The 25604-nt window shown below is 57.2% G+C and overlaps 7 protein-coding genes across 7 annotated transcripts; 4 read left to right on the top strand and 3 right to left on the bottom strand.

Annotated features, from left to right (window-relative positions):
* Positions 1–609: 609 nt before the first annotated feature.
* GGS23DRAFT_575982 (uncharacterized protein) lies at positions 610–2566 on the bottom strand. Its single transcript, XM_051516829.1, has 3 exons — positions 1765–2566; positions 1205–1696; positions 610–1128 (listed from the first exon to the last, which is right to left on the bottom strand). Exons 1-3 carry the CDS (start codon positions 1871–1873, stop codon positions 1013–1015), a joined length of 717 nt encoding a protein of 238 aa, XP_051370355.1. The 5' UTR covers positions 1874–2566; the 3' UTR covers positions 610–1012.
* A 1101-nt stretch (positions 2567–3667) lies between these two features.
* Positions 3668–5425, top strand: GGS23DRAFT_606194 (uncharacterized protein; the record flags this gene model as incomplete). The annotated part of the gene is made up of 3 exons (XM_051519875.1): positions 3668–4496; positions 4553–5098; positions 5157–5425. The coding sequence occupies 3 exons, from the start codon at positions 3668–3670 to the stop codon at positions 5423–5425; spliced, it is 1644 nt and encodes a 547-aa protein (XP_051370354.1).
* Positions 5426–7125: 1700 nt separating this feature from the next.
* GGS23DRAFT_143547 (uncharacterized protein) lies at positions 7126–7651 on the top strand. The gene has a single exon (XM_051511277.1). The coding sequence runs from the start codon at positions 7308–7310 to the stop codon at positions 7614–7616; it is 309 nt and encodes a 102-aa protein (XP_051370353.1). The 5' UTR covers positions 7126–7307; the 3' UTR covers positions 7617–7651.
* A 1329-nt stretch (positions 7652–8980) lies between these two features.
* Positions 8981–9402, top strand: GGS23DRAFT_575976 (uncharacterized protein). The gene has a single exon (XM_051516828.1). It carries the CDS (start codon positions 9037–9039, stop codon positions 9259–9261), a length of 225 nt encoding a protein of 74 aa, XP_051370352.1. The 5' UTR covers positions 8981–9036; the 3' UTR covers positions 9262–9402.
* A 905-nt stretch (positions 9403–10307) lies between these two features.
* GGS23DRAFT_598417 (BcABA1, cytochrome P450 monooxygenase) lies at positions 10308–12246 on the bottom strand (the record flags this gene model as incomplete). The annotated part of the gene is made up of 6 exons (XM_051518775.1): positions 10308–10427; positions 10561–10881; positions 10964–11197; positions 11273–11336; positions 11392–11858; positions 11929–12246. The coding sequence occupies 6 exons, from the start codon at positions 12244–12246 to the stop codon at positions 10308–10310; spliced, it is 1524 nt and encodes a 507-aa protein (XP_051370351.1).
* A 6534-nt stretch (positions 12247–18780) lies between these two features.
* GGS23DRAFT_575960 (duf907 domain-containing protein) lies at positions 18781–22527 on the top strand. The gene is made up of 4 exons (XM_051516827.1): positions 18781–19865; positions 20035–20448; positions 20671–20925; positions 21085–22527. The coding sequence occupies exons 1-4, from the start codon at positions 19127–19129 to the stop codon at positions 21891–21893; spliced, it is 2217 nt and encodes a 738-aa protein (XP_051370350.1). The 5' UTR covers positions 18781–19126; the 3' UTR covers positions 21894–22527.
* Positions 22528–23462: 935 nt separating this feature from the next.
* On the bottom strand, positions 23463–24582 carry GGS23DRAFT_143294 (uncharacterized protein). The gene is made up of 2 exons (XM_051511276.1): positions 23586–24582; positions 23463–23524 (listed from the first exon to the last, which is right to left on the bottom strand). Exon 1 carries the CDS (start codon positions 24285–24287, stop codon positions 23586–23588), a length of 702 nt encoding a protein of 233 aa, XP_051370349.1. The 5' UTR covers positions 24288–24582; the 3' UTR covers positions 23463–23524.
* Between the last annotated feature and the right edge of the window lie 1022 nt (positions 24583–25604).

The raw sequence follows: 25604 nt of genomic DNA, 5'->3' as shown, positions 1-25604 counted from the left end.
GGCCGCTAAATGATAGGTCAGAAGGGCTCGGTTGCCTCCGGTCGCTCTGCGTCAACGTAATAGCTACTAAGGTGCTGCCAGGTGCTCTCAGGTGCTCGAGTTCACCGAAGCACGCTGGCTGAGGCCTCAACAGTGACTATCGAGGTACGCATCTGTCCAGCTTCATGGCCGCCGCGTCGCACCACAACAATCACTTCACTTCTCTTTTATTATTCTTCCTCTGTATGTCCTGATCACACGACCCCTTCGCCTCTGCCGCCCCCGTTGCTCGTCGACTCTTGCCCTTCTCTCTTGTCTAGCTCGAACCCGCACGACCAGGGGAGCGTTCTAGTGGAACTAGTCATGAAGCCAACTACACCTAGGTAGGTATGCAGACGCCTAGCATCGATGCCAGCCCAATCATGGTTAGTCAAACCGGGAGCTATTACAGCTATGGCATCGGATCGCCCGCTTAGATCCTCGATATGCTCGTCCTCCCCACCGCAGGCTGGGCCTCGCCGACTCATGCGTCGTCGAGGCTGTGCGCATGGCGTGGCCGATGAGCCACTCCGTCCGGTGTGTTCTTTTGCGATGTCGGGTCGTGTGCCTAGACCTGCGCGCGACAGCTTCGACGAATGGCGAGCAAAGCCACCCTCCCGGACTCACCCAGTACGTAGTGTACTCGTGTCGTGCAGGCTGATAGCTGCCAGCTGCACGTCAAAGCTCAGGTCACCCGTTGCACCGGCGAGCAGGGCTTAGAGGGCTTCACATGAAGATGCCGCGCGCTAGTAAACGAGCAAGACTCAAGCCAATTCTCCACCCGGTCACGTAAGACGAAGACTCGTGATAATGATTATCGCACGATTGTATACTTCCTGAGTCTGCAGGCACTGTACTAGGACTAAACTATAGCTAATCTCTATCCACTCATATAACTACACCAAATCCCCCCGAGAAGCCAGTACTCGAGCCAACTGCATCTGTGGGATGGCACTCCAACTTGATGGGAGAACCGTATCCCCTCGCGACAGGCTTACGCCGTAAACTGCTGCCTCTTGGTCCTCCTGTTGGCCTTAGCAGCCGCACTACCGGCCTTGGTAGCCCCCGTGGTCCCCTGGGACGCCGAAGCGGCGGCGGTCGAGCTGGCCACTGCGTAGCGTGTCAGCCATTCATGTCTATACAGAGCAAATCGGGATCGCGAAAACGCTGGAAGGGGAATTCTTACGCTGGACGGGAACAACTCCGCCGAATGGACCCGCTCTCGCTCCGTTCTGGCACCGGACCAGGCAGACGTCCGACTGACCCGCCACGGTGCCGGTGCACTCCTGGTTGGCGGGGATGGCTGCGATCAGGGGGAAGTCCGTCTCGTTGCCGTTGCGGTCGCGGGAATCTTCGCCCGGCGGCGACTGGGTGACCTGGATGTCGTCCCAGTTCTGGCCCGTGCCGTCGTCGTTAATCATGCATGAATACGGACCGGCGCCGTCGGCGTTGACCTGGTGCAAGGTCATGGTGAGCTGCCCGCCCGGTGTCACCTGAGGCAGCTGGTCGCCCGTCTCGGCTAGGATGGCCTGCGTGCCCTGCTCGAGGTTGTTGTTGCCGGCCCCGATCGTCTCGCCGAAGGTGTCAGCCTGGTCGCCCCGGAAACGCGTGCTGTCCTGCTGGAACGGCCGCCGGCGGGTTCCGTCCCGCGGCGTCGAGGAGTCTACACCGAGAGCCACTGATGGTGTCCGGTCAGCTTCGTACAACCTCACTATAGAAATTAGAATACCAGCTAGGGCCACTTACTGCCAGTCCCGCCAGCGTTGCCGGTTGCTCCAGTGATGACGCCGTGACCGGAAACGAGTCCGGAGGTGGCGAGAAGCCCGAAGGCAACGATGGCTCTGAACGAAGGCATTATGAAATGAATAAGTATATCGTATATCCTGAATTAGGTATCCGAGCTCAAATAGTAACCTGGCCGGCAGGAGAAGAAACGATTCAAAGTGCGACGAGTCGAAGAGAAAAGAGAAAGCTGATGAGAGAAGAGAAAGCTGATGATGCGATGAGGGACAAAAGAAAGTTGTTTTCTCGCCGGCGCAAAGCAGCCTTCTTATAGACATTTCCGTCGACGAGGAATCACGACACCCTTCGCGTTCCTACCTTTGACAGCGGCTTCCTTGAATGGACTCTGGAGTATCTTGTTTTCACCCAATGTACCTAACTTTCTGTTGCATGTCACGCCCCCAGCGGAGAGGCGTGGGAGCTTGGGCATTCCCCATATGGTAGAGTTGAGGCCTTAGTCTCGCAAGCAACACTCATTTTGGACAGTTCTCACGGTGGTCTGGCTCAAGTTCGGATGAATCTGCTGCACACGGTGGCTGTGCAGTCTAGGGGAGGGGGGAGGACTAGGATCGGGAATATCACAACCCGCCACCGGACTCGAGACCAGACGCCTAAACGCGGAGCCAATCGCATCTTAGGATGAATCTCGAACGGGGATAGCCAAGCCCAAGGTCCACTGACAACGGCGCAGTGTGCACAAAGGAGGTGGTTTCCGGACCCTGGCCGGCAAGCCACCGGTGGAGGGCGGGAGGGTATCATTCGGTACACTTGCCTATCTCAGACCCTGCTGAGCTTCTGCACGGCGACCCTGTCGCGTGCGTATTTGTCGAATACGCACAGAGAGGTGTGGCTGCTTGGTAGGGCTGCTACGCATCGAATTGCCTACCCGGGCTCCCCACCTGTCGGTGAATTTAGGCCTCGACTCCTGCAGGCCTTCTCCACGAGTGCCATGGCCAAATCGTGGCTCAAACAGCCGAGCAGTGTTTGACAGCAGCGTTTGACTCGGCACCGCTATCCTTCACCTGACGGTGAAACATGTACCTGTGGCCCTACGAAGACGCCCTCGAAAAGAGTAGAGGATGCGGGAGATGCCATCGTTATGGGGCCAACTGGGGAACGGGTCAAGTTCGATGTTTCCCCCTCTGCAAGTCTTAGCTCCGTGCTCCATTCCATCTCAGTAGAAGAACCGGGGGTATTCGATGGATGGCTTGGCTGAATGTGTTGTCTGTTGGCGTTTGACGTTAGTCAATTTCGGGGCACAGATATGAAACAGAAAGGTGTTGCCGGCGGGAGAGTTTGGTTGGTTACTTGGAGTCTTGCATTGAAGTTCTGCATTACCCATCTAATCACGAGGGGTCGATCTACATATAATTCTACCTATAGCAGGTATGCTTTGCTTCCGCAGCCCCGTAGGTGTTGTTACGTAAGACGACCGGAAAGCGGCAGAGGTCCATTCCAGCTGGCAATCCACTGCTCTCCAGCTGGACTCGATAGCCTGCCCAGCTTAGCCAGCTGGTCTTCATTTGACTCGCACATTACCGAGGATTTTCGCCCTCCACCTTCACTTGGGGATCTCGACACAATTTGAAACAATTCACGACGATGATCAACGACATGCACCAACCGCTAATTCTCGCGTAGCCAATAAGAGGACCGGCCAGCGTGTGAATCCCACCGTCCGCGCCCACAAAGATCGATTTCTGTCTAGCGAATTCGAGGTCCAAGCGTTAGCGGGTAGATGAGCTCGCCTCGTTTCCTGTCTCCGTTCGGAAACAGATGCCCCCTCTCCTCCTCGCTGCGCCGCTGCGTTCCGTTCTCGTCGAGGCAGGCCGGAATAAGCCGGGGTATCCCCGCCGCAAGATTCCATATGCTCAAGAGGAAATCGGAGGCCCTAGGCGACAGCCCCGACATTTCGCCACCCCCCGGTCGTGTGAAGATGTCAGCGCCACCGGCAACGATTGACATTGAGCTGACGCCTCAGGAGACCCGGCTGAAAAACCTCCTGGTGGATACCGCTAGGCGCATAGACGAGTCAGGCCAACTCGACGAGCCCGTTGTGCTGCGCTGGGCCGGCGGCTGGGTTCGTGACAAGCTCTTAGGGATCGAGTCTCACGACATAGATACCGCCATCAACGCGATGACCGGCGAGGCCTTTGCGTTGAAGATAGCTGAGATATGTCAGGAGCCAGGAACGATCGAGAAGCACGGCATCGAAGACCACGACGTGGGAAGCCTCCATAAGATTGAGCGGAACCCGGAAAAGTCCAAACACCTCGAGACCACCACCGTGAAGCTCTTCGGGTACGATGTAGACTTCGTCAATCTCCGCAAGGAGACCTACACGAAGGACAGCCGCAACCCTCAGATGGAATTTGGCACCGCTGAGGAAGATGCTCTGCGGCGGGACGCCACCATCAATGCGCTGTTCTACAACCTAAATACGGGCCATGTCGAGGACTTCACCACTGGTCTGGCGGATATGAAGCTGAAGCTGATTAGGACGCCTCTTGATCCCTTACAGACCTTTACGGACGACCCCCTTCGCGTCCTGCGACTCATCAGGTTCGCGACACGCCTGGAATTTGCTATCGACCCTGCCGCGGAGGTGGTTATGAGCGACAGCCGTGTCCTCGATGCGCTCCGGCTGAAAATTAGCCGCGAGAGGATCGGCGTCGAGATGGAGAAAATGCTGAAGGGTAAGTGTGTACTGGGGATCAACCCCCGCCGTGCGCGTGTTGACAAAGCGACGTAGGAAAACACCCTCGGGAATCCCTGGAATACATCAGCAACCTCGGTCTGTACCACGCGATTTACACAGACCCCTCAAAGACGATGTCAACTCCGGATATCTCCAAGTGGAGTCTGGCCTACGAATGTCTCGACTCTCTTCGTCGGAACAAGACGCCTGGCTCCATTTTCGATGTACTGGTACGATCAGACGAGGCCGCCTACTACGCCTGGACGTTGGCCTCTGTCTGTCCTTGGGATAATGCGGGAGCACCACCTCACAGTGGCCGCCGAAAGCCCCCTCCCCCTTTCGTAACCTCAGTCTTGGCTGAAGGCATTAGGGGTACGGCTAAGATGTGCGATCTTGCGACGGCCTCGTATAACAACAGAGCGGAGATCATGTCTCTAAAGACGGCAGTGTGCCAAAATGCCCCTGAGATAAATGAAAGGGACAGGTTCGGGATGGCGATTCGGCGTTGGAATGATAGAGCTGGCCATTGGAGGCTACAAGTTTTATACGCACTCCTAGTCGAAGCCATGGGCCGTTTAGCCCCAGGGTCAGAGAATCCCAGTAAGGTCCCTTTCCGTCTCCAGTCCTCCGTTCACGCGCGTTCTAACGGACAATCCAGCCAGCAACGACGAATTCTTGCGCCAGTGGCAACTGTTTCTGGACCACCTGCAGGAGATCGATGTCGTAGAGGCGCCCTCGCTGAAACGGCTGGTTGGCGGGACTCAGCTTTTCGAGGCCTTGGGTGTGACGCCGGGCAAATGGATGAACCCAACGCTCGACTTCTGTCTTGCCTGGCAGTTCCGCCACCCAGAAGCCACGGACCCTTCTGAACTCATCGAGGAGGTGAAGGGCAACAGGGCCGCACTAGGTATACCGGAGAAAGAGTGAGCGAGCGAATACGAACTAACGATACCCCCATACACCAGCTTGCTTAAGGCGGATCACTGGCTAAACATAAGTTCTAGAGTCTAAACATTCATTCAGCTGAGATATATATAGAGATTAGGCCCGATGTGATTATCCCAACGACAACATTACACCGCCCCTCAACTATGACAACCACCGCTTCCCCAAACCGACGGGCGTACATAACCAAGCAATCTTCTCGGGCGTGATGTGGAAGCCGAACTAGGCGAGGTGATCTTGGGCCGGAAAGTTCTCCTCAGTATGTCAAAGATAGGCGGTCACGAAAGCATATTGCTAGGGTCAGAATCGAGGCCTGAAGTTCGCTGCAGCCCTGAGACAGGCACAAAAAGAAAAGGAGAGGGGAAGCATTATAATCACCGCTCATTACGCCCAAAGACACCTCAAGAAAGGGAAAGCGATGGTTAAGAGGATCGGCGCCCAATCAATGGGCGAGGACCGGGGGGGGGGCATCGAGGTCTCATACGGATGTCAACGCCATCTGTGCGACGGGTCTCGACCTATCGTCGCCGGTGGCTTATGATCAAGGCAGCATGCGTACGCGGGATAATGCGTCTTCCAGCCTTCGCCGGCGGTTCTTCGTAGATCAGTACACCTAAGATGAGATGATCGAAAGCGATGCGTATTTTCCTGAATAGGAAGCAGGTCGCGTTCGGCCGTAGGGTTGATGGAGGCTGTAAGCCAGGGTCGTGGTGCATGCCAAGGGCGGAGGGAGAGGTCGCTATTCGCAGGGCCACCTAGCCAATATGGAGTGGCATCTCGAGTTCGGTTCCACGCTGTCTCTCTCTCTCGTCTAATCTCACGATGTCGTGCAGACTCCACAGATGCCAGCAACCGCTTAGCCGGCCAGCTCTCCAGGTCAGCGCCGATGCCCTACTGCAGCTGTCTCGCTACGGGCTAGTTCTAGGCGCGGCCAACCTCGTGTCAGAAGACTAAGCCGTCTTCGGCATACGCGTGATCACACGAGTTTGCCGTATTTGTGGATCTGCGGCATCAACGACGAGAATATTGGAAATGATAGCATAGGCAAGATCGGGACGGTAAGGCCCAAGGCGTCGATGGCATAGGCGTCGGAAGAGCGCCAGATGCCATCCGTCAGCACAGTATTCCGTCGAGACATCTATACTCGCGTACTCGGAGCGTACGCACGCCCGATATTATGCAGTTGACGAGTAGGATTCTCGCCATGCAGCTCCCAACACAACCTGACCGCTTGAATTGACGTACCATATGAGATACCATCTGCGCCGAACCGAGCATGACAGGGCAAGACAGCCAATCACCGGGTTACGAGCCAATGCTGGGGACAGGCCCAGATCGGTCTTCGACGCACATCACGCCAACGACGACGCCAAACTCGAGAGGCTGCGAACGACAGGTATGCGGATTTGGTATAAGATGTGTCTCGTACCGAGTACTATTATAGGACCGAGACATTGCGATGGAGGGAAACGACTTCGTATGCATCCATTTGCCGAATGACTACGCTGGATACTGCCTCTCCAAAACCACGGCTGACAGCATCGGGTTATCACATTGGCGTATATTGGCCAACAAACTCTTTGTTTGAAATTAGATCATGTAGGGGAATAGTTGCACGCCGCGGACCACCAGCATCGGGATATTCTACCTGGGAAACCCCACGGAGAAATCTATATAGGCCTCCAGGGGCCCCTCGGGGTCAGACAAGAGAGAATAGGAGCCGAAACATCTAGACCTCTAGTAACGTTGGCAGCGACGCATATAATCGAAATCTGCCTATAGCACGAGTCAACTCCTGCCATCAAAAAAACCACCCCAGACACCCTCGCAGAGTCGGGGGAAGAACGAATAAAGGAAAAGAAAGATGCCTGCCATGACAAGGGACGATGCAGACTACCAGCGACAGGTGGACGAGGAGAATCAGACATTCCTTGACGGGCTCGAGGCGCAGCAGAAGGTGGCCGGGAAGGGAGAAGACGTGGAGGAGAGCTCGTGGTACCCCTTCCTGAGTCAGCTACGGGGCCTCGTCGCGGACGGGGAGCTCTCGGATGAGGCGCGGGCCGAGGCCCAGGACTTTCGCGACGATCTCCTCGCGCGCGGGAGTGTCCTGCTCCAGTCCCGGGGCCGAGAGCTCAGCGACGCGCTCAACACGCCGCTTCGAGAGGATTGCTGAGGGAGGACGACGGGAAGAGCTGTCGTCGTAACTCGGGGCCGGCGAACTCCCGCGCGAGCGGCGCAGTATTCATCGGCAACGGAACTCGAGGCGGTGGAAGGGAAGGACTACCCTGAATCGATTCGCGGGATGGAGCTGTCGCTCGGAAGGGAGGGACCGCTGATGCTCGGTGAAGGAGCCCTGGGAGGGAAAAGGGGGGATGCAACAACATGCGTGTAGCGACAATATAGAGTAACGAATAGCCATCTCCAACTTGACTGAAACTCAATCTCTGCTCATTGCTAGACTCGTTCACTTCCGCCTCTCTTTCCGGGATGCCCTCGTTCCTGCTACCTCCTGTTGCACGCTTCACGCCCTTCCCCTTTGCCCTGTATTACGAGTACCCTAGACTGCGCAACATCCGTCCACCTTCTGCCACGGCTCCATCTACGCCCTTGCTAGTTTTCTCATAGAGAGCAAGGTAGGAATCTCCCTATGGAGTCGTCTTGAAGCGTTCGAGTTCTTCTCTTCTCGTTATCACACCAGGGCCTCCGAACTCGAAGGACGAATGGTGTCCTGGGCGGCATTATTTTCTCACATGCGAGCTATGCCTACCTAATGCTAGAGGTAGCCTGGCTGCCTCATTGTCCTAGACTCTTGTTCTTATTGTGGTTGTGTGGTTACTCGCCCCGGAACGAGCCTAACAACGGCCTACCTAGCCTACGGCCAATGCCTATCGGAGGGGAAGAAACGCTCCTCTTTTCCGTGTAGTCTTCCCTAATCCGCCCCTGCGCAGAGGCGCCTAGCTGGGACCAGAGGCAGGCTGCCTCGTCGAGCCTGGCGTCTCATCTCCCGTCTCTTGGTGGAGGGAACGGAAACCTTCTAATCGGGGTACTCGCATACCTACTGGGCTACGTAGGTTGGGGTCTTAGCAAGTATGTTATCTTAAGATACTATATCCTTCCTACGTACCGTCCCGTATATATAGGTACACAGCTATCGTGGTATAATCAAGGCAGAGGTATCATGTCCTTATCCCTGGTGGACGCTGCAGGCGTCTACTCAGTAGTGCGTGCATGCGCACGTACGTACTAAGTTGCCCGACCCAACCCTCTTCCAACTGCCCGTGATACCCACGTAATCGCCCTCGACAGCCAGCCACAGCCCACGTAGCCTCTAGATAGCTATAGGAACGGCGTGGGGCGGAGGCCGAAGATGGGGTGTAAGCTAGATGCTTATTCCGCGGCGCCACGGCCTCATCCCTCTCTCACCCTCGACCCCCCGCCGTGAGGCGTCCCCTCTCTACTCTCGTGCCGCCATCGCGTCCTCCGCTACTAGCCACCCCACTCTCCTCCTCGTCTTTGCCGGCGTGGTAGCGTTGGCCGAGAACGTCGACGGAAGCGAAGGTGGCTTTGCTCTCTCGACGGAGTCGCGCGCCGCGATGCGGGGCGCCCTCGAGCCCGGCTCCCAGCCCGACGACCTGAACCACGCCGTGATCCAGAAAACCGCGGAGTCGCCCGGCCTACGGCAGCCAGCCAGGGGAGAGTCTCGCAATATCGATATGTACGCCTGGTTGGGGCATGCCATCACGACCGCAGCTACCGGGTCTGTGTACGGGCCGGTGAACCCGTGCGACGACGAGTCGGTCGCCGATGTATTCCGGTAGCCAGTGTCTTCGCTCGTGAGGCTTGAGCGGTTACCATGACGCTCCCTGTCTAAGTATCCTTGCCGTAGCGTAGGGAATTTGGAGGCAGTCTCACGTCGACCTCGACTGGTTTCCTTCCTTATCACAATTCTTAGGGAGAGCTGCTCCCCCCCCCCCTCCCCCCACTACTTTCCTCTTACCAGAGAGTCCTTGGCTATCGTTCAATAGGGACGTCTGTTTGCGAGGTGATGGAGGACGCCTACTTTGACCGATGGCTTCCGAGGAGAGGCGCCATGACATATATCAGACACCTGAGAGTCTAATGATTTACTCGTCACATAGAGTGCCGCGTACTCGTTCTCGAGCTCCGCTTTATTTGTGTTCTTGGCGTGGCGAGTTTCCTAGACTGTAGAGGATGACCCTGCTTTCCCGTGATTGTGATGTCTTGAGTTATGTGCGAGCCCGAAGGCTTATGAGTCCTCGCTATAAAGTACAGCAATACGGAAGCTAGAAATAAGAGTGTTTCTGCCCTCTCATACGACGGGAGCGCGGGTGCCGATAAACAGGGTGGAATCAAATGCCTATTGAAAACCGTTACAAAGTAATACCCGGACTTAAGATATGTAATAATATTCCTGCCCTCTTATACGAAGACTGACTGAATGTTTTTTTTCTTGGGGCGTTGCTGATTTTTCTACTAGTGGGCTAGTGCGGACCATGTCGACGGTGATTTCTTCTACCGAAGCGTTCTTACGTATGGAGGCTACCGGATACTTTGCATCAGGGTTGAGTAAACATAGGTATATAGCATTGGTATCAAATCCTCCCCAACCGGGGGCGCACAAAAGTCCAGGGGTATTCTAAGCCCCCGAAGCACATGCAACTAGACATCAACTCCACGCGTCGCGAACCCCCCCCCCCCCCACCGAATAGATATCGCCCCTCTCGTCCGTTCCGAGTGCCATGGTTGGAGACCGTATCTAAGTGTCGACGCCATGCGCGCACGTTCCTCTCACCATCGCCTGACGGGTACCAAGACCGGGAGAGGCAGAAGGGGCGGATGGCCTTCAGTACTCGGCTGTTTTGGATATCCGCACCCACATGTTGTCCTCGATGAACTGGCTGTAGCTCAGCGAGTCCCACGGCTTCATGGGGTTGACGAGCTGGAAGTCGAACTCGCGCATCAACTACGGATTTAGCCACCGAGTTAGCACCTGCGCCTTGTCGGCCCACATCCCGTGCGCTCTCCTCTCTACGGAGCCTCACGCGCCGGACCAGGGGCGAGAGAGGAGACGAAGAAAGAAAAAAAACAAGACGCACCTCGAAGAAGATCTTGTTGACCTCCATGAAGGCGACGGGCTTGCCGGCGCACATCCAGCGGCCGTAGCCGAAGATGAGCTCGACGTTGCGCTCCATCTCGGCGCGGGCTTCGGCGCTGGCCTCCTCGAAGCGCTCGGGCCGGAACATGTCGGCGTCGGGCCCGAACAGCGCCGTGTTGCGCATGATGGCCGACGGGTTCGACCCGATCGCCGTACCGCCCGGGATGAACTTGCCGTGGATCACGTCGCCCTCGGGCGGCACCGCCTTCGGGTACAGGCCCGGCGCTGGCGGCCGCATGCGCATGCCTTCGTACAAGACGGCCTGGGTCAAGGGGCCGGAGGAGTTAGAGGGGCGGGAAAGAAGAGATAAACAGAGAGACAGAGAGAAGGAGAGGGAAGCATACCTGTAGGTAGGAGATCTTCTTGGCCTCCTCCTGGAGGATGGGACTGGAGACGTTGCCCTCGCGGAGGGTGTCGCGGATCACCTCCTTGAACTTGCGGTACACGCGCGGGCAGGTCATGAGGTATAGGAACGTGGTGCGGATGACCGAAGCCGTGTTCTCGAACCCGGCAATGATCATGAAGAGCGCCTCCGTCTCGCATTCCTGCCGGTCGAGCCCGTGGTTGATGAAGGATGCCTGCGGGGTGGGAGAGAGGTCGCGTTAGCACGTACCGTCCAGTCCTACGCCGTTACCCACTGGGGCGTTACTCACGAGCATGTCTGTCCTCTCTTTGGCGCCCGTAGCGAAGCGCTTGTCCACGACATCCTTGGCGATCCTGACGAGATATTCAGCACGAAGTCTCGCGATGGCGGTGTAAGAGAGGCGCTCACCCCATGAGCTTGCCCATGCCGCCGGAATCCGTTGGCCGCGGGCCGAAGAACTTGAGGAAGACCGGAGAAAAGAATATGTTCCGGATGTAGGGCACGTCGAGGGCCATGGCGAGGCTAGCCCAGCTCTCCTTGACCGCGGCGAGGAAGCCATGGACGTCGGTGTCAGTGTTGAGGCAGCCAAACTCCTCGCCGAAGGCGGATCGCGTGATCACGTCGACGGTGTAGTAGGAGACGAGCTCGGCAAACTCGACCGGGTGGTACTGGCCGGTCGCCTCGTCGGAGAGGTACTTGCGCCGGATGAGAGCCTGGAGCGCGCGGATCTGGTCGTTGATCCCGGGTTCCAGCGCCGGCGTCTCCCGGCCGCCGTACGCCCCAGCAATCTTCGCCTTGAACCGGTCGTGCGTCCCCGCCTCAAGCATGGTGAAGACATTGTCGTGGTACGGGTCGAATCGCGCGGCCACATACCACTGCGAGCAGAGGGGGAACGGTTAGTTGTCATACGTCACACGCGGACCCAGAGGCCAGTAAAATTCTTACGGGGTCTCTCGCGTAGGTACTTCGAGCGCCGGCTATCTTTTTGATGACTTCGGGGTCGTCCGTGGAGAGCTCGTTGGGTCCGACTCTGATTAGGGGGCCGTACTTCTTGTACATGTCCCGGTACACCCAGAACTGCTTGCCGCTCTTCGCAACCCTCGCAATCCACAGGTACGAGAAGGCCGCTAGAGGCGGTCCCGGGATGTGCCGGAGACGATACCAGGAGGCGAACGACGATATGAAGAAGTAGCAGGCCCAGACAACGAGGGCCACGAGCCCTAATCCGCCGGGCGACCAGTCCGAGAAATTCAAGAGGGCCATGGTGGGTTAGCCGTGCCCTTGAAGCTGCCTCCCGAAACCGTCCAGAATGCTCGAGGCTGGTCTTGTAGGACGGAGGTATATATTCATTATCGAGGGAATCAGGGCTTGCCAGACCTGTCTGTCGGGTATCCGGACCAAGCCGAGGTATCCTGTTTGTAGACCCTCCTAGACGTGATGATCACCGCCCAGCATATCCCCCCCCCGCTACTACCACGAGCGTGATGGGCCAAGCTCGAGGTCCCTCCCGCCTTTCCCCCCTCTGAAGCTATACTCGTCATAGTGTATGCATGCGTTGTTCCAGTGCATACATACCGTCGTGCCACCACATCACATCCTCCCTGGCAATCCACGACCAATCAGACCTGGCGGAATTAGGGACATCACACTGGGCAGTGTCGATAGCTACCGAACCAAGCTTAGGTCAGGTGCGCGAAGCCCATGCAAGCAGGTAGCGCCACACACTGCGAAGGTTTGCGTATAAAAACGAGACGACGTGTCCCTCTCCCCCTCGAGCCGCCGCAGTCGGGTACATCCTATGTCTGAGCATCCCGATGCGGGACGGGAGCCCGAGTTCGATTCGAGGGCGCGAGTCTAGGTCCGGGCCGTCTGCAGACTTCGCGCGAAGGATTCTGGCGTAACGGCGAATGAGGGGAATGTCCTCTATCCGCTAACCCCTCCATCCCTACCGCTAAGGGTGGAGTCTATCCGACTCACGTCCCAGATATATCAGGGCCGAGACGAATCGCCGGATGCTGGTCTATGTGGGGCTCCCACATGTTCCCAGTCCGCGATGCCATTTCCGGGTCGTGGAGGGAGGGGAGGGAGACGGCTGCTCTCTTTCCCCATCTGTCACAGGTGTCTCACCATCTCTGTACCTCCCCCTCCCCCCCGCTGAAGGTACCATGCCATCATAGGTACGCAAAGAGAAAGCGGTATCCTTGGCTGTATGGATGAGGGAGAGGAGAGGGGAAGTGAGAGGCCGCCAGGTGTTAAAGGCGGTCGGATTACCGCGAGGTTCTCATGTCTAGCGTCAGGAAGTCAACTCCGCAATATTCTGCGCACCCGCGGCAGAAATTCGTCGTTCGTCGTGGGCTTAGGACTTCGCCAAGTTCGCGAGCTTACGGGTGCCCAGAATTCCCAACTTGGATCCTCCGGCATGAGGACTCGTCGTCGTCGTCCCAACAAGACTTGCTGCCTTGGCTCTATTCGGTAGTAGACAGGCGAGGGGGGTCCACTCCCCTCATCAGCCCAGCCTAGCAGTCCGGCCATCTACCGGCGGCGCTCTGCATGAGGCCTTTCCCGGACGAGATAGGTTCACCCTCGCCCTTGCTCTGCCTCCCTCGCTCGCCCAATTTCAGCGCCCCGGTGGAGAGCGTGAGCCGTCATCCCGCCGCAGCCAGGCCAACCCTCCCGCCCCCATTGGACCTGGCAGCTTGTTGATGCCTCGTGGAGGTGCCCTCTCGCGCTCCCGGCACCCTTGCCCGTGATGACGGCTGCAGGAGCCATGTCCCCAACGGCACTACGCTGTGGGTCTAGCGCCCACTGGCGTCTGTAGCGAGAGTAGCGAAAGCAGGTAAGCAGGGAGAACGAAAGGGGAGGGGGGTGGGGGATGGGAAACGGGGAATGATCAAACCAGAGAGGACACATTAGTCTTGACAGCTTAAACAGGAGGGTGCTGTTGCTCGATTCACTGGGCATGCGAGTGAGCGAGTAATTATTAGTCAAGGGCGTTTCTACCTCGAGAAATGCCACCTAGCCAGATCCCAAGCTGCCCACAACTGTTGTTGGTGTGGCGTGGTTGGGTCCTCTTCTCCCCTCCCCCTCCCCCCTTCTCCCCATCGATAATAGACGCCATAATACTGCAGGGTAGCATCGAGACTGGGTCCGACGTGCTGTATAGGTTCGTCTAGATGTATCAGAACCAATTTGGAGGGGAGAGGGTCGCATAACACGCTGCACAGACAGAGTCTAGAACCGAGTCCAGTCGGACCCGTCTTCCACCACCACCACCTCTCCCTCTCTACCTTTTCACCCTGCTTCTTGCCGTTCCTGCTCCCCCTCGTTGTACGTACGCAGGGACTTGTATCCATGCAGAGTGGAATTGCACAGGTGAGCGAGTAGGCAGGACTTCCGCGAAACGATGCAGGTAGCAGCCACTCTACTTAATGTCCTGCGCTGTCCTGAGTGCGAGCAGCAGCTCTTTCGACCCATGACAACGGTGGCGGCGACGTGCTTACCTCCGGTTACACGGAGGAACTGCACATAATCTCAGATCTGCTCTGTTCTGCCAGGGCGCAGGGAAACTAGCGAGCCGCATACGCCATAACGCGTGTGTGCGTGGTTCGCGGGGCCGGACTGGCGCTGCACCCAGCGGAGGCGGAGCGAAGGTCCGGAGGCAAGGGGTCGGACGGGGGCCTCGTCGTGCCGACGCAGTGCAAATGGACCTAGCTCCCGGGGGGGGGGCACCGCCGGGGCCGGGGCCACGCCACTTGTCACGGCTTACCGCGCTGCACCCAAGCCGCGCGCGAGCGGGGCAACATGGCGTTGGACGAGTGCGTGGGCGGGAATTTGCGAGTTGTGACGGCGCGACGTTCGCCGCCCCTTCGATTCAGCGCGCTTCGAGCTCGGGCCCGGCCTGCGCGTGGTGTGTAAGGAGGTAGGGCTTCCGGCTTCTGGCGACAGCGAAAACGAAAGCGACAGTAGCAGCATAGCGATCTCGCGGACAGATCTCAGGCCTCCGGCGATGACACGGAGGGACAACAAGTGAAACGAAGAAGAGAGAATCCAACGGAGAAATAATCCAAGGACGGCAAAACCGCACGATGTTGCCGAGATCTTCGGGAGTCCTCTCTGCTTGTACGTCTCATCTGCTTCGAAGCTCCGAAACTGCTACCGAGAGCTCAGGCATCGCCAACGCTTACGCGTCCTCTCCTTGTGCAGTTACGTGGCGGCGTGTTATCTATGAAGCAAATCCTCTTAGTAGGGCGCCACATGGCTGACCCGCCGTCTATAATGTTAATCAAGAGCACAATCCATCATACCCTGTCACATTTCTCCCTAGAGGAAGGAGGAAGTGACAGATCTTGGAATCGCCCACGCGGCTTATAACGGAATGACATTTGGCACTCTGACCCCCGAGCGCCGGTAAGTTGGGGAGTGGGGGAGCGCGCAGATCAGGAAATAGGAAAGCTCATCGCGCCACATGCGAAAGGGGCAGATACGTATGTATGCTGGAGGGAAGGGGGATCGGTGAGACTATACACCTAGGTAGGTAGGCGTGGGCAGTTTCGCAGTCGGGCTGGAATACCCCTTTTTATGGCGGGCGACGGCGGATTAGGGTAGCGCGCGTGTATAGTACGTACATACGTATGTGCTCTCTTTCCATCTCCCCTCTCTCCCTGTGCCCGGGGCGGTAGCCGTAGTACGGAGTCAAATTTCTCGACTATTTGAAGGAGAGTCCCGTGCGTGATCGACACGAGGCGCAGCGAGATCTCGTGCGACGTGCCCTGGTGAAGCTACGATCTGGGGTGTCTCGCGGTAGGTAATTTGTTTTCCTCAAGGCGTCGCTCGGCGGTAATCCCGCTCGGTAGGACTCGGTGGAAATGCTGGGAAAACTTGGTCATACCGGTCAAATGTAGCGGGATCGTACCTATGTACGTTGGGTGAGCTGCCTGATAATACCTGCCTGAGATAGAGCCGAGAGCAAAGTAGGTTTACGAGCTGGACAAGGTGCCTACACTTAGATGATGACTAGGTACATCAGACCTCGATGGTAGGCAGGCAGGTATAGACTGGCTGGTCGGTCGTTGAGATGTCGACAGGCCTTCGTATCCTATTCTCATCCCGGTAAGTGGGAGATGGCGGTTCCCTCTTCTACTGCTCGACAGCCGGCTTTCCGATCTCCCCGTTGCGAACGCGACCAGACTCGCGTATGACGTGCGGATAAGGGATCGCGCCGCCAGCCGAACTGCGAATCGGCCCAGCCGGCACATAGCGAAACATGGTACCAACGCTCGCCCTGGCCGTGATACCGACGAGGGCCAGACGCGGTCCCACGGGGGTCCACTGGGGAACAAAGCTTGGGGCAGGATGTTTCCATGGGCTCGCTCGGCCCCGAAGGATGGGGCCGATTGCGATGTGGACTTGGCAATTTAGGCACTGAAGCTTGAACTGACCGCGCCGTGTCGGTGCCAAGAAACGCGCCGGTCGACGTATAGAGCCAAGAGGGTAGCCGTGCCAGTACGCAAGGTGGTAGGTGGATGGTGGGAATATGAGTATTAAATTTTATATGGCGGCGTGTAGCAAAGGAGAACAAGCAACACGCTAGATATAAGTAGTTACCTAAGCGGCGGACGGGCTTATCCCCTGTCGGCTAGTTCCGGCGCACGTGCCGAGCCAGGCTTGTCTGAGAGGTAATAAGAGGGGACAGCAGGAGGGTGCGCGGCGTACTCTACTACGTACTGTCACGTACCTAGGTAGGTACCGTGCTATTATTGGCTTTCGGTTTGTACGTGCCCGTATACCTAGTAAACCCGGCTGCCATGTACCTCCGACAGCCACCGTTAGGTACCTACGCAGTGGACACACACACATACACACACGCACACACACACACGAAACACCATCCGAGTATCAAGACCCAGGGTGTTGCGCAGATCATCGCCAAAAACGCCAGATTGCCCTGCTTCCGCAAGAGACTACCAGGCCAGAAATCGTGCAATCTCCTCCTATACCACGAAAATGAAATCGGGGTTTCAGCCGACAATCGCTTTTGCGGTTCTCGAGGGTGAGCTAGACGGATATCATCAGCCCTCTGGTCCACGGCTATCGAAACCACACGGCATGCCATAGCTACCCCCAAACTTATCGACAGCATGATGGAAACTTATTTCCTAGCGTTCAGGTCCCGACGCAGGGAGGCAAAACGTAGGGCTGACGACATCCCCATCTCGGCTAGGATCATTTGCGTGCAGGCGAGGGCGCAGTCGGTGTGACCACCCGCACAACGGTTCGTATTCGATACCATCGAGTGGCCTTATTTCGCTGTCCCTCGCGGGTTCGTCGAGGCTGTGCAGGCCGGGAAGAGAGAGAGAGGTCGCCGTCGACTTGGGTATTATGAGTAGGGTGTAGGCAACAGACAGGCATGATAATCCCTAAGCATACACTAAGGGACCTGAAGGATGGACCCGGCCTACAAATCTTACGGTGACCACCCCCGGATCATACGGGCGCGGAGAGTCTCGACGCCAAGGTTAGGATCTTCATCAACGCCACCGGCGGCGACCGCGCAGTTTCAGTCCTCGACCAGATCGGTATATAATACTCTATAGTACCACCTCTCACCACCCATTCCCTGGTACCTGCTACGTACTTACTTTGTGTATGTACTTTCCTCCCCCCTAGAGATCAGTAGGTTACTTAACGAAGGATAGGTTCGATTCCTAACAGCGCTACTTGGTAGTCTTCGCTACTTAGCTCATCTCCTAGCTCCCGCTTATCTGTAACCGATTTTTGTCAGCAGCTGTGCCTAATAGGTATTTCGCCCATCGCCAACATCTCCATTTGCTCGTCCATCCCGGTTCTCTTTTTTTCACCTTCACGTCTTGTTCTCCTCCTCCTCCGCCGTCCCACTACCCTTGTCGGTCCCCTGCGCTAAACCCCAGAGCCCAGATCCGACCGGACCTCGAGGACTTGGTGGTGCATTTCGCTCGCTTCACATACTAACCCAAAGCGCACCCTGTGGCACCTGAGCAATCAGGCATCAAGAAAGGAGGCCTGTGATTGGTGGGATTGAAGAAAAACACGCAACAGCTAACTGTTTGTAAAACGCTGTATTTAAGCCCTTTTAGCAGTTTAGTTTTTACACCTTTAATTGATCAATGAGGTTTACCTTTTAATACGTCCTGCATGCCTTACAATTAAGGTAGCGAGGCCGTGAGAGAAACTGCTAAAACGCACAACCCTGTCCACATATATGGAGTTGCATAGCTACATCTAGGAAAAAAGATGATTCTTTTAATAAATGAACTCCGAGGTAGGAAGGGGTGTAGTTAATATGTATGATATATTCAATTAAGTAATCGTAGGTTCATACCCTCGTACCCTTCTTCTTTTCGTAGGTACGTACCATCCTTATGGTAGGTACGTACTTAGGTATATTTATCATAGGTACGTATTTATTCGTCGTAGCCTTTTCCTACCTTCGTTCGTAGCTTCTTTCGGTCACAACTGTCTTTAATTACAACTACCTTTAATTATGACTACCTTTGATTGTAACTACCTTCGATTATAACTATCTTTGATTTGTACCTACCTTCGATTACCTTTCTTTAATTACCACGATAACAATCCTTATAATTAAATATCTACGTTCTTATAGCTATAATATTGCGCTAACGGTAATATGCATCAAAAATGGATACCTTATTTTATTGGGGCGTAAGTTTAGACATTAAAAGTGGGGGATCCCACCCCAAAACGGGGTTTTTTTCCCAGATGTAGCTATGCGACTCTGGTCTGTCGCTAACGCGCTGACGGGGAGAAAAAAAAAAAAAGGGCAATACGAGAATCAGGTACCATTCGTTGACCTCTCCGCCGGATTCCCCACCGCACCAAGACTCGATCCTTGCCAACGCCCTCCGCGTGGCCTCGTGTCTTGGCCTCGGAGCAGGGTGAGGTAAATAGAACCGGAAAACCATCATCGTTCAGATGGTCGCATGAGCTTGGGCATCGTCGTCGCACAGTCGAAATCGGCAACGACAGAAGAAGAAAAAGAAGCTGAATCGGATGTGTGCTGCTATCCGTTGAGATTCGTCGAGGACCCTCGTCACCCTCCCAGCTCTCCCTCCGCCTCGTCTTCGCCTCTCGTCACGAAGCCGCGATGAGGTCCTCGGTCGGGGCGTTGCTCGCCGGCGCGCTCTCTCTCGCGACTCCCGCCCTGTCGGCCGAGCGCATTCTGCGGTCGACCTCCCTCAACAGCTGCCAGGAGAACTCAGGCTTCACTGCGAGCCTGTTCAGCGTCGTGTACATCCCGAGCCAAGGCGTCGCCCACGTCAACATTTCGGCCTTCTCCACCATCGAGGCCAATGTCATCTTCGATATCGACATCACCGCCTACGGCTATTCGTTCCTGCACCGCACCATCAACCCGTGTGAGGTCAACCTCGCCGGTTTCTGCCCCATGGTCTCCGGCAAGCTTGGCGACCCCTTCAACCTTCCCGTTACTGCCGCCGCCACCGCCGGCATCCCCTCCATCGCCTACGACTTCCCCGACCTCGACGCCAAGGTTAGGATCTTCATCAACGCCACCGACGGCGGCCGCGCTGGCCAGAGCGTCGCCTGCGTTGAGGCCCTCATCTCCAACGGCAAGACCGTCGACCTCATCGGCGTCAAGTGGGCCTCCGCCGTCGTCGCCGGCCTCGCTCTCGCTTCCTCCGCCTTCCTATCCGGCCTCGGCCACACCAATGCCGCTTCCCACGTCGCCGCCAATGCCCTCTCGCTCGTCAGCTACTTCCAGGCCCAGGCTATGATCGGCCTCGTCGGCATCCCCTTGCCCCCCGTCGTCCAGTCGTGGACACAGGATTTCCAGTGGAGCATGGGTATCATCAAGGCCGCCTGGAGTACGTTTTGCCTCTTCTTCGACTCCCTTTCTCTTCTCGGACGTGGATGATGCGCGATGCGACCTCTATCCTCGTGCCACCTCGCTTGTCGCATTCCGGTGGCACAGCGTAGCAACCCTTTTTTCTTTCCATCCTGGTTCGCGCATGCGCTGACTTTGGGGTGTTACAGTGCAACGCATCTTCACCTGGTACCAGCGATCGACGGGCGGTACGGCGTCGACGCTGATTACGCAGTCGAGCAGCTTGTCGGTGGTGTCCGTCGAGGTGCAGAAGCGCAGCATCGACCTGTTCCAGCGCGCCGCGTCCATCCTTCCCCGCGCCGTCCTCGACCACGGCACCAGCCTGATGCGCCGCGCCAACGTCCAGACCAGCTACGGCAGCTTCGTCGTCTACGGCATCCAGCGCGCCGCCTTCCGCGCCGGCATCGAGAGCACTAACCTCTTCCTCACCGGGCTCGTCTTCTTCTATATCGTCATGGTCATCACCACCCTCTGTGTTATCGCCTTCAAGGGCTTCTGCGAGCTCGCCGCTAAGAATAAGTGGATCAAGGGCGACCAATTCCTCGATTTCCGCAACGGTTGGCGTATGTGATCCCCCTTTGCAACTCGGCCTGTCAACGACTGCTGCTGGGCGGCTCTCCCTCTCTCTCTCCCTCTCTCTCCCTCTCTCTCTCCCTCTCTCTCCCTCTCTCTCTCCCTCTCTCTCCCTCTCTCTCCCTCTCTCTCTCCCTCTCTCTCCCTCTCTCTCTCTCTTCCGAGAAAACAAAAGAACAAGACTGATGCCGAACGCCTCTCTGGGGTTACAGGAACCGTTCTCAAGGGCATCCTCTTCCGGATGGCCCTCGTTGGGCATCCCGCCATCACGATCCTTTCCTTCTGGGAGTTCACCCAGAACGACTCCCCCGCGCTCATGGTCTTGGCTGTGTTCTTCCTCCTCGCGATCAACCTCGTCCTTGCCTGGGCGGCCTACAAGGTTATCCGCATCGCGCATCGCTCCGTCGCCATGCACAGGAACCCAGCTTATATCTTGTTCTCGGACCCCGAGACTCTTAACAAGTGGGGTAAGTGACAGAGACACCTTCAGTCCCTCCCGATATCACCGTGCTCTAGAACGGCCCGAGCTTAGGCCCAGGTCGTCATGGTGTTGTGATCTCCCTATTCTACTTCCTCACCACCATCGTCCACGCTGACAAATACCGTGCGCTACGCGTTTTATCTAGGCTTCCTATATATCCAGTTCCGCGCGTCAGCGTACTACTTCATTGTGCCGGTTCTCTGCTACACAATCGTAAAGTCGCTCTTCATCGCGTTCGCGCAAAACAGCCCGATCGTACAAGCAATCGCATTCATCCTAATCGAGGCGGCAGCGCTCATTGCGGCGTCAGTGCTACGGCCCTGGATGGACAAGAAGACGAATTCGTTTAACATCGCGATATGCGCCGTTAACTTCATTAACGCACTTTTCCTACTCATCTTCACCCGCGTCTTCGACCAGCCCGCAATCGTAACGGGCGTCGTCGGCGTCATCCTATGGATCCTTAACGCCGTATGCACACTCGTACTACTACTCATGCTCATCATCACGACGGGCATTATCATCTTCCACGGCAACCCGGACGGCCGGTACAAGTTCATGGCCGACGACCGGACCTCCTTTATGAAGTCGCAGAGCCAGTTGGCGACGACGACGGAGCTTGACGCGCTCGGCGTCACCGCGCGCGGCGAGAAGCACCGCTACGGCGGCTCCGGCCTCGACCTGGACGCCGACGACGCTTCCAGGTCCGCGAGCGCGTCGAACCACCGCGACTCGTCGCTCTACCGCGGCCGCCCCTCCCTCGCCAACTCCACCACTCGTGGTTCCCACCCGAGTCCGCTCCGCCCCCCAGTCGACCCCGCGTCCATCGGCCGCGCTGTGAGTCCCATCGGCCACCGCGCCGTGAGCCCCATCAGCGCCTCGAGCGCGTCCGGAGGCCGCTCCCAACGCAACGCGAGCCCCGCCGGGTCCCGCCCGCCGCCGAGCCCGAGGTAAGAACTGAACCCCCGCTCCGGCTCCCCTGGTCGGGCGAGACTGCTGTCGAACCCAACTTCTTCTGAGAGCGTCTGCTGACTCGTCGTCGCGGCTAGGGCCTGGCAACGCGGAGCCGGATACGACCATCAGGTGAGCGGCCCGTAGCACCCCTCCGAGTATAGTTACGAGCGGTATGCCGCGACGTACCGATGTCTCGAAACACGGCCGTGATGCTCCGCCCCTTTGCGGGCGGGATTGCGCCGCCTTAATTCAACCTCTCTCTTATCAATCGTGCCGCACCCGCTCAAGTCTCCCGGGAACTTGTCTGGTGTCGGGTGCGGAGATGAACTTGCTTGTGTGGTTATTTATATCCGAACGGCGGCGCTATGTATATTTAGGGAGGCGGTCAGGGCGGCAGAGGCTCGACCTGACCGACTGACTATGCGGGACAAGGTGTCCCGGCGAGGGTTTAGCTTTGTTACGAACTGTTGGGCAGGAATCAAGGCGTTTCTGGCAGGGGGAAATGATGCATTCTTTGCAGCCGGCGCGGATGGGTCCGGCTCTACGACGTGGGGAATACTGCAGTTTCGGCTTCGCTTTGCGGTGTAGACTCGTGTGTGCAAATAGTTGGTTTATATAGTGCCCAGTACATTTATGTAATCTTTAACTTTTCTATCTTCGCGCTACTTCCCCTCCGATGTGCCTTGACGAGCCCAGTTACTATGCGATAGCTCCCCGGGACGAGTTGTCTGTGGGGTTGGTTTACCGGCTTACTACTGCTTCGGACCTAGGTACGTTCCCCAAGCTTGCCCTCTCTCTCTCATCTTGATGAGTCGCGATCGTAGTAGACATTGCTAAATAAGCTGTTTATGCTCCCCAGCCGCTCCGCTTCCCGTGACCCCGCAATACCAGTCCGTCAGTATTGACTAGTATTAGGTAGAATCTCAGGACGCCGAACCCGATCAACCGCTGATCAACCAGGAGAGATACACGGCAAGGTACGTAGAATAACGAACGGAAGAGCTTGTTTATACGCGTCCGGGGAGCACAATACGCAACCTCCTCACCACACACCCGCTCCTAACCCCCCCACGCTCTCTCGTAGAAGACGCGTGGGTTCCACGGTATTGCCTTTCTCTCGCGTCATCTGTAATAAAGATGCCCAAGATCACCACCCCGAATCCGCCCACGGGATGCCGGAGCGGACGGAGGAGCGACGGCTGGGCGGCACCTCTCCGATCGGCGTGTTGTGGCCGGAGGCCATCGCAATGACAAGACGGAACCGCTTCTTCTCCTCGATGATGCCCCGTAGGGTCTTGGTGGGGTCCTTCCCGTTCTCCAACACCCGGACGCCACAGGATTGCTGTACGATCTCGGTGTACTCGCGCATGGTTTGGAGGACGTCGAGGCCGCCGTTGTCCTGGACCTGCTCGGTGACCTCGATCGGCCGTTTAAGAATGTACTGCGGCAGGATGCCGCTCCAGAAGCCACAGGTTGATCCGTCCTGCCGGTTCGATAGTGCCATGTAGCATGCGGTCTGGAGGGCCATGGCCGGGTCGAAGCCGGCCTCCTCCCACGCTCTCCGCAGCTGCCCTAGCGCGTGGCCCGCTCGCTCTACCGCCCCATCCCTGACCGTGTCTAAGCTGTACAGCCTGCGTAGTTGGGATGAGCTAAGTAGCGAAGACTACCAAGTAGCGCTGTTAGGAATCGAACCTATCCTTCGTTAAGTAACCTACTCCTACAAGGTGCGCGCCCCCGCGCGCCAGTACCACACGGTACCGCCTGTCCCCATACGGTAGACCAGGACCTCTCATACGAGAAGGTACGCTCCACTACTGTCGTATAGCCTGCACTGGTACATACATACCACCTCAAAAGGACCTTATTACAAAGGCGGCACTCTGGTGGTGGTTGTGAGACGGGTTGTGCAGACGTCGAATTGGGCACGATAGGTGCTGTTCCAGTGGGTTTAGGAGCCAAGACCCAGTCTGGATGTTCCTTGGCGATGGCCTCTTCCGCTGGAAGACCAGTCTTCTCGTATACGTATCTCTCAATGAGATCATGTCTCCCTTTCAGCCACTCTTGCTGAGACACCTCTCTCTTGTCGTCCACGATCTTCTTGCATGTCTGTATGATATTGTAGGCTTCCCAGAGGGATCGTGCTCCATGTGCTGCCTTGTCGAGGGCTTCTTGTCGAAGGTCGGGATCTCTCAGTCCCTTGACGAATCGTGAAACGGTCTGATCAAGCAAATACGCCTCCAGCATGGAGAGGTCGTCTGCTCCGTCTGGGCGAAGATTCTGGGCGTTGTCTCTGGCACCCATTCGTCGTAACACATCCTGGGCTTTGACATAGTAGGCAGATAGCGACTCGTTCGGATCTTGGGAGAATTCGACCATTTCCCTGGAGAATCTCATCTCCCTCTGGTCAGCAGATCTGACCAGGAACTAGTCCAACGTAGAGGGCGGCGGCGAAGTGCGCCCTGGGAGAACTTGGCGGGGTCCTTGATGGCGCGCTCTGAGTCGGCCAGGTCTGTGTGGATGGTGAAGACGAGGGCACCCGCAATCGTGGGGCGGCGGCACTGCTAGCCGAAGACGCGGTCTGCTTCGGCGCCCATGGGGCTACACCCTGCTCGGCGTGGAAGCTGGTCAACTGCGCGACAGCGAGCTCGGATTCGCGATAGTCCGGGGATCTAGACGCATCGCACCCCTCCTTCTTGAGGATCGTCCTCGATCCTCTCAACGCTCCTCGTCTACGATAGCCTCAGTTGCTCTCGTAGCCGTTGATTGCCGTACTCGAGCATTCTCTTGCTGGCGTACCACATGCTTCGCACTGGGTGGCCGTCGTCGACGTAGGCCGGGAGCAGGTTCGCGCCGTTGTATTATTTGCTGGGCAGTTGAACGCCCCCGGGGCTTCGGATCCTGCCCACGGACCGTCGTAATACGGCTCGCGCTTCGCCGCGCGTTGTTGCACTCGCAATACCCAGTCGCCGGGTGCGTATGTCCTGATCAGGCCCTTCTTCTGGCATGTATCTGCTCTTTCGAGACTTTCAAGCCGCTGCGGTGTGCTGGCATTGAGGTACTAAAGTTATCGGATCTCTGGTAACACCAGGCCTCTTCCGGTCCACGGGTGCGGGTGAGGTGTCGCTGCGTATGTGCTGCACAGGCGGCCGAGGGGACAGACATATGGTATATAGCCAGGTCCTTCCTCCGCCCAACCCCGTTTCTTTCTCCCTGTCGTTCCGCTTCCCTCCGCTCTCTATCTATGTCTCGGATGAGCTAGGTAGAAGACGGACGCAGTAGCCAACCGTTCGCAAACCCCATTTTCCAGAACCAGCCGTTGGCCGCGGCCACATTACCGAATCCCTCCCCTTAACAGGGAGGGAGAGGCAGTCCGGGACTGGCTAGAGTAGGCAATAGCCTGTGCACCCTCTATCTTTCTGCAAGCAGAGCTCCGTTCGAGGCGTGTATTTCCTGCTTCTTCCAGGCCCCCGGCCCCCTGGTCGGGCCCCGAGCCCCCTCTCGGGCTAGCAAGAAAGAACCGCGGGGCCCGCCCAGGCGCTGCCGGCGCAGCCTTCGCGGATGCAGGCGTAATCTCGGGCCGGCGTAACGTTTTCTGTTCAGTTTCCCCGGTTGCTAGGGCGTGGTGCTGCGCCCCGAGGTACGTCCTCGCTCTCCCCGGCCACCCCCTAGTGCCGGAGACGTCCCTACGGGGAGACTAGTCGACACGTTCGC

Source organism: Durotheca rogersii (assembly GCF_024521655.1).
Source record: "Durotheca rogersii strain YMJ 92031201 chromosome Unknown GGS23scaffold_17, whole genome shotgun sequence".
In the NCBI taxonomy this organism is placed as follows: Eukaryota; Fungi; Ascomycota; class Sordariomycetes; order Xylariales; family Xylariaceae; genus Durotheca; species Durotheca rogersii.
The sequence above is the reverse complement of the archived record's forward strand: the minus strand, read 5'-3'. Positions and strand labels throughout refer to the sequence as shown.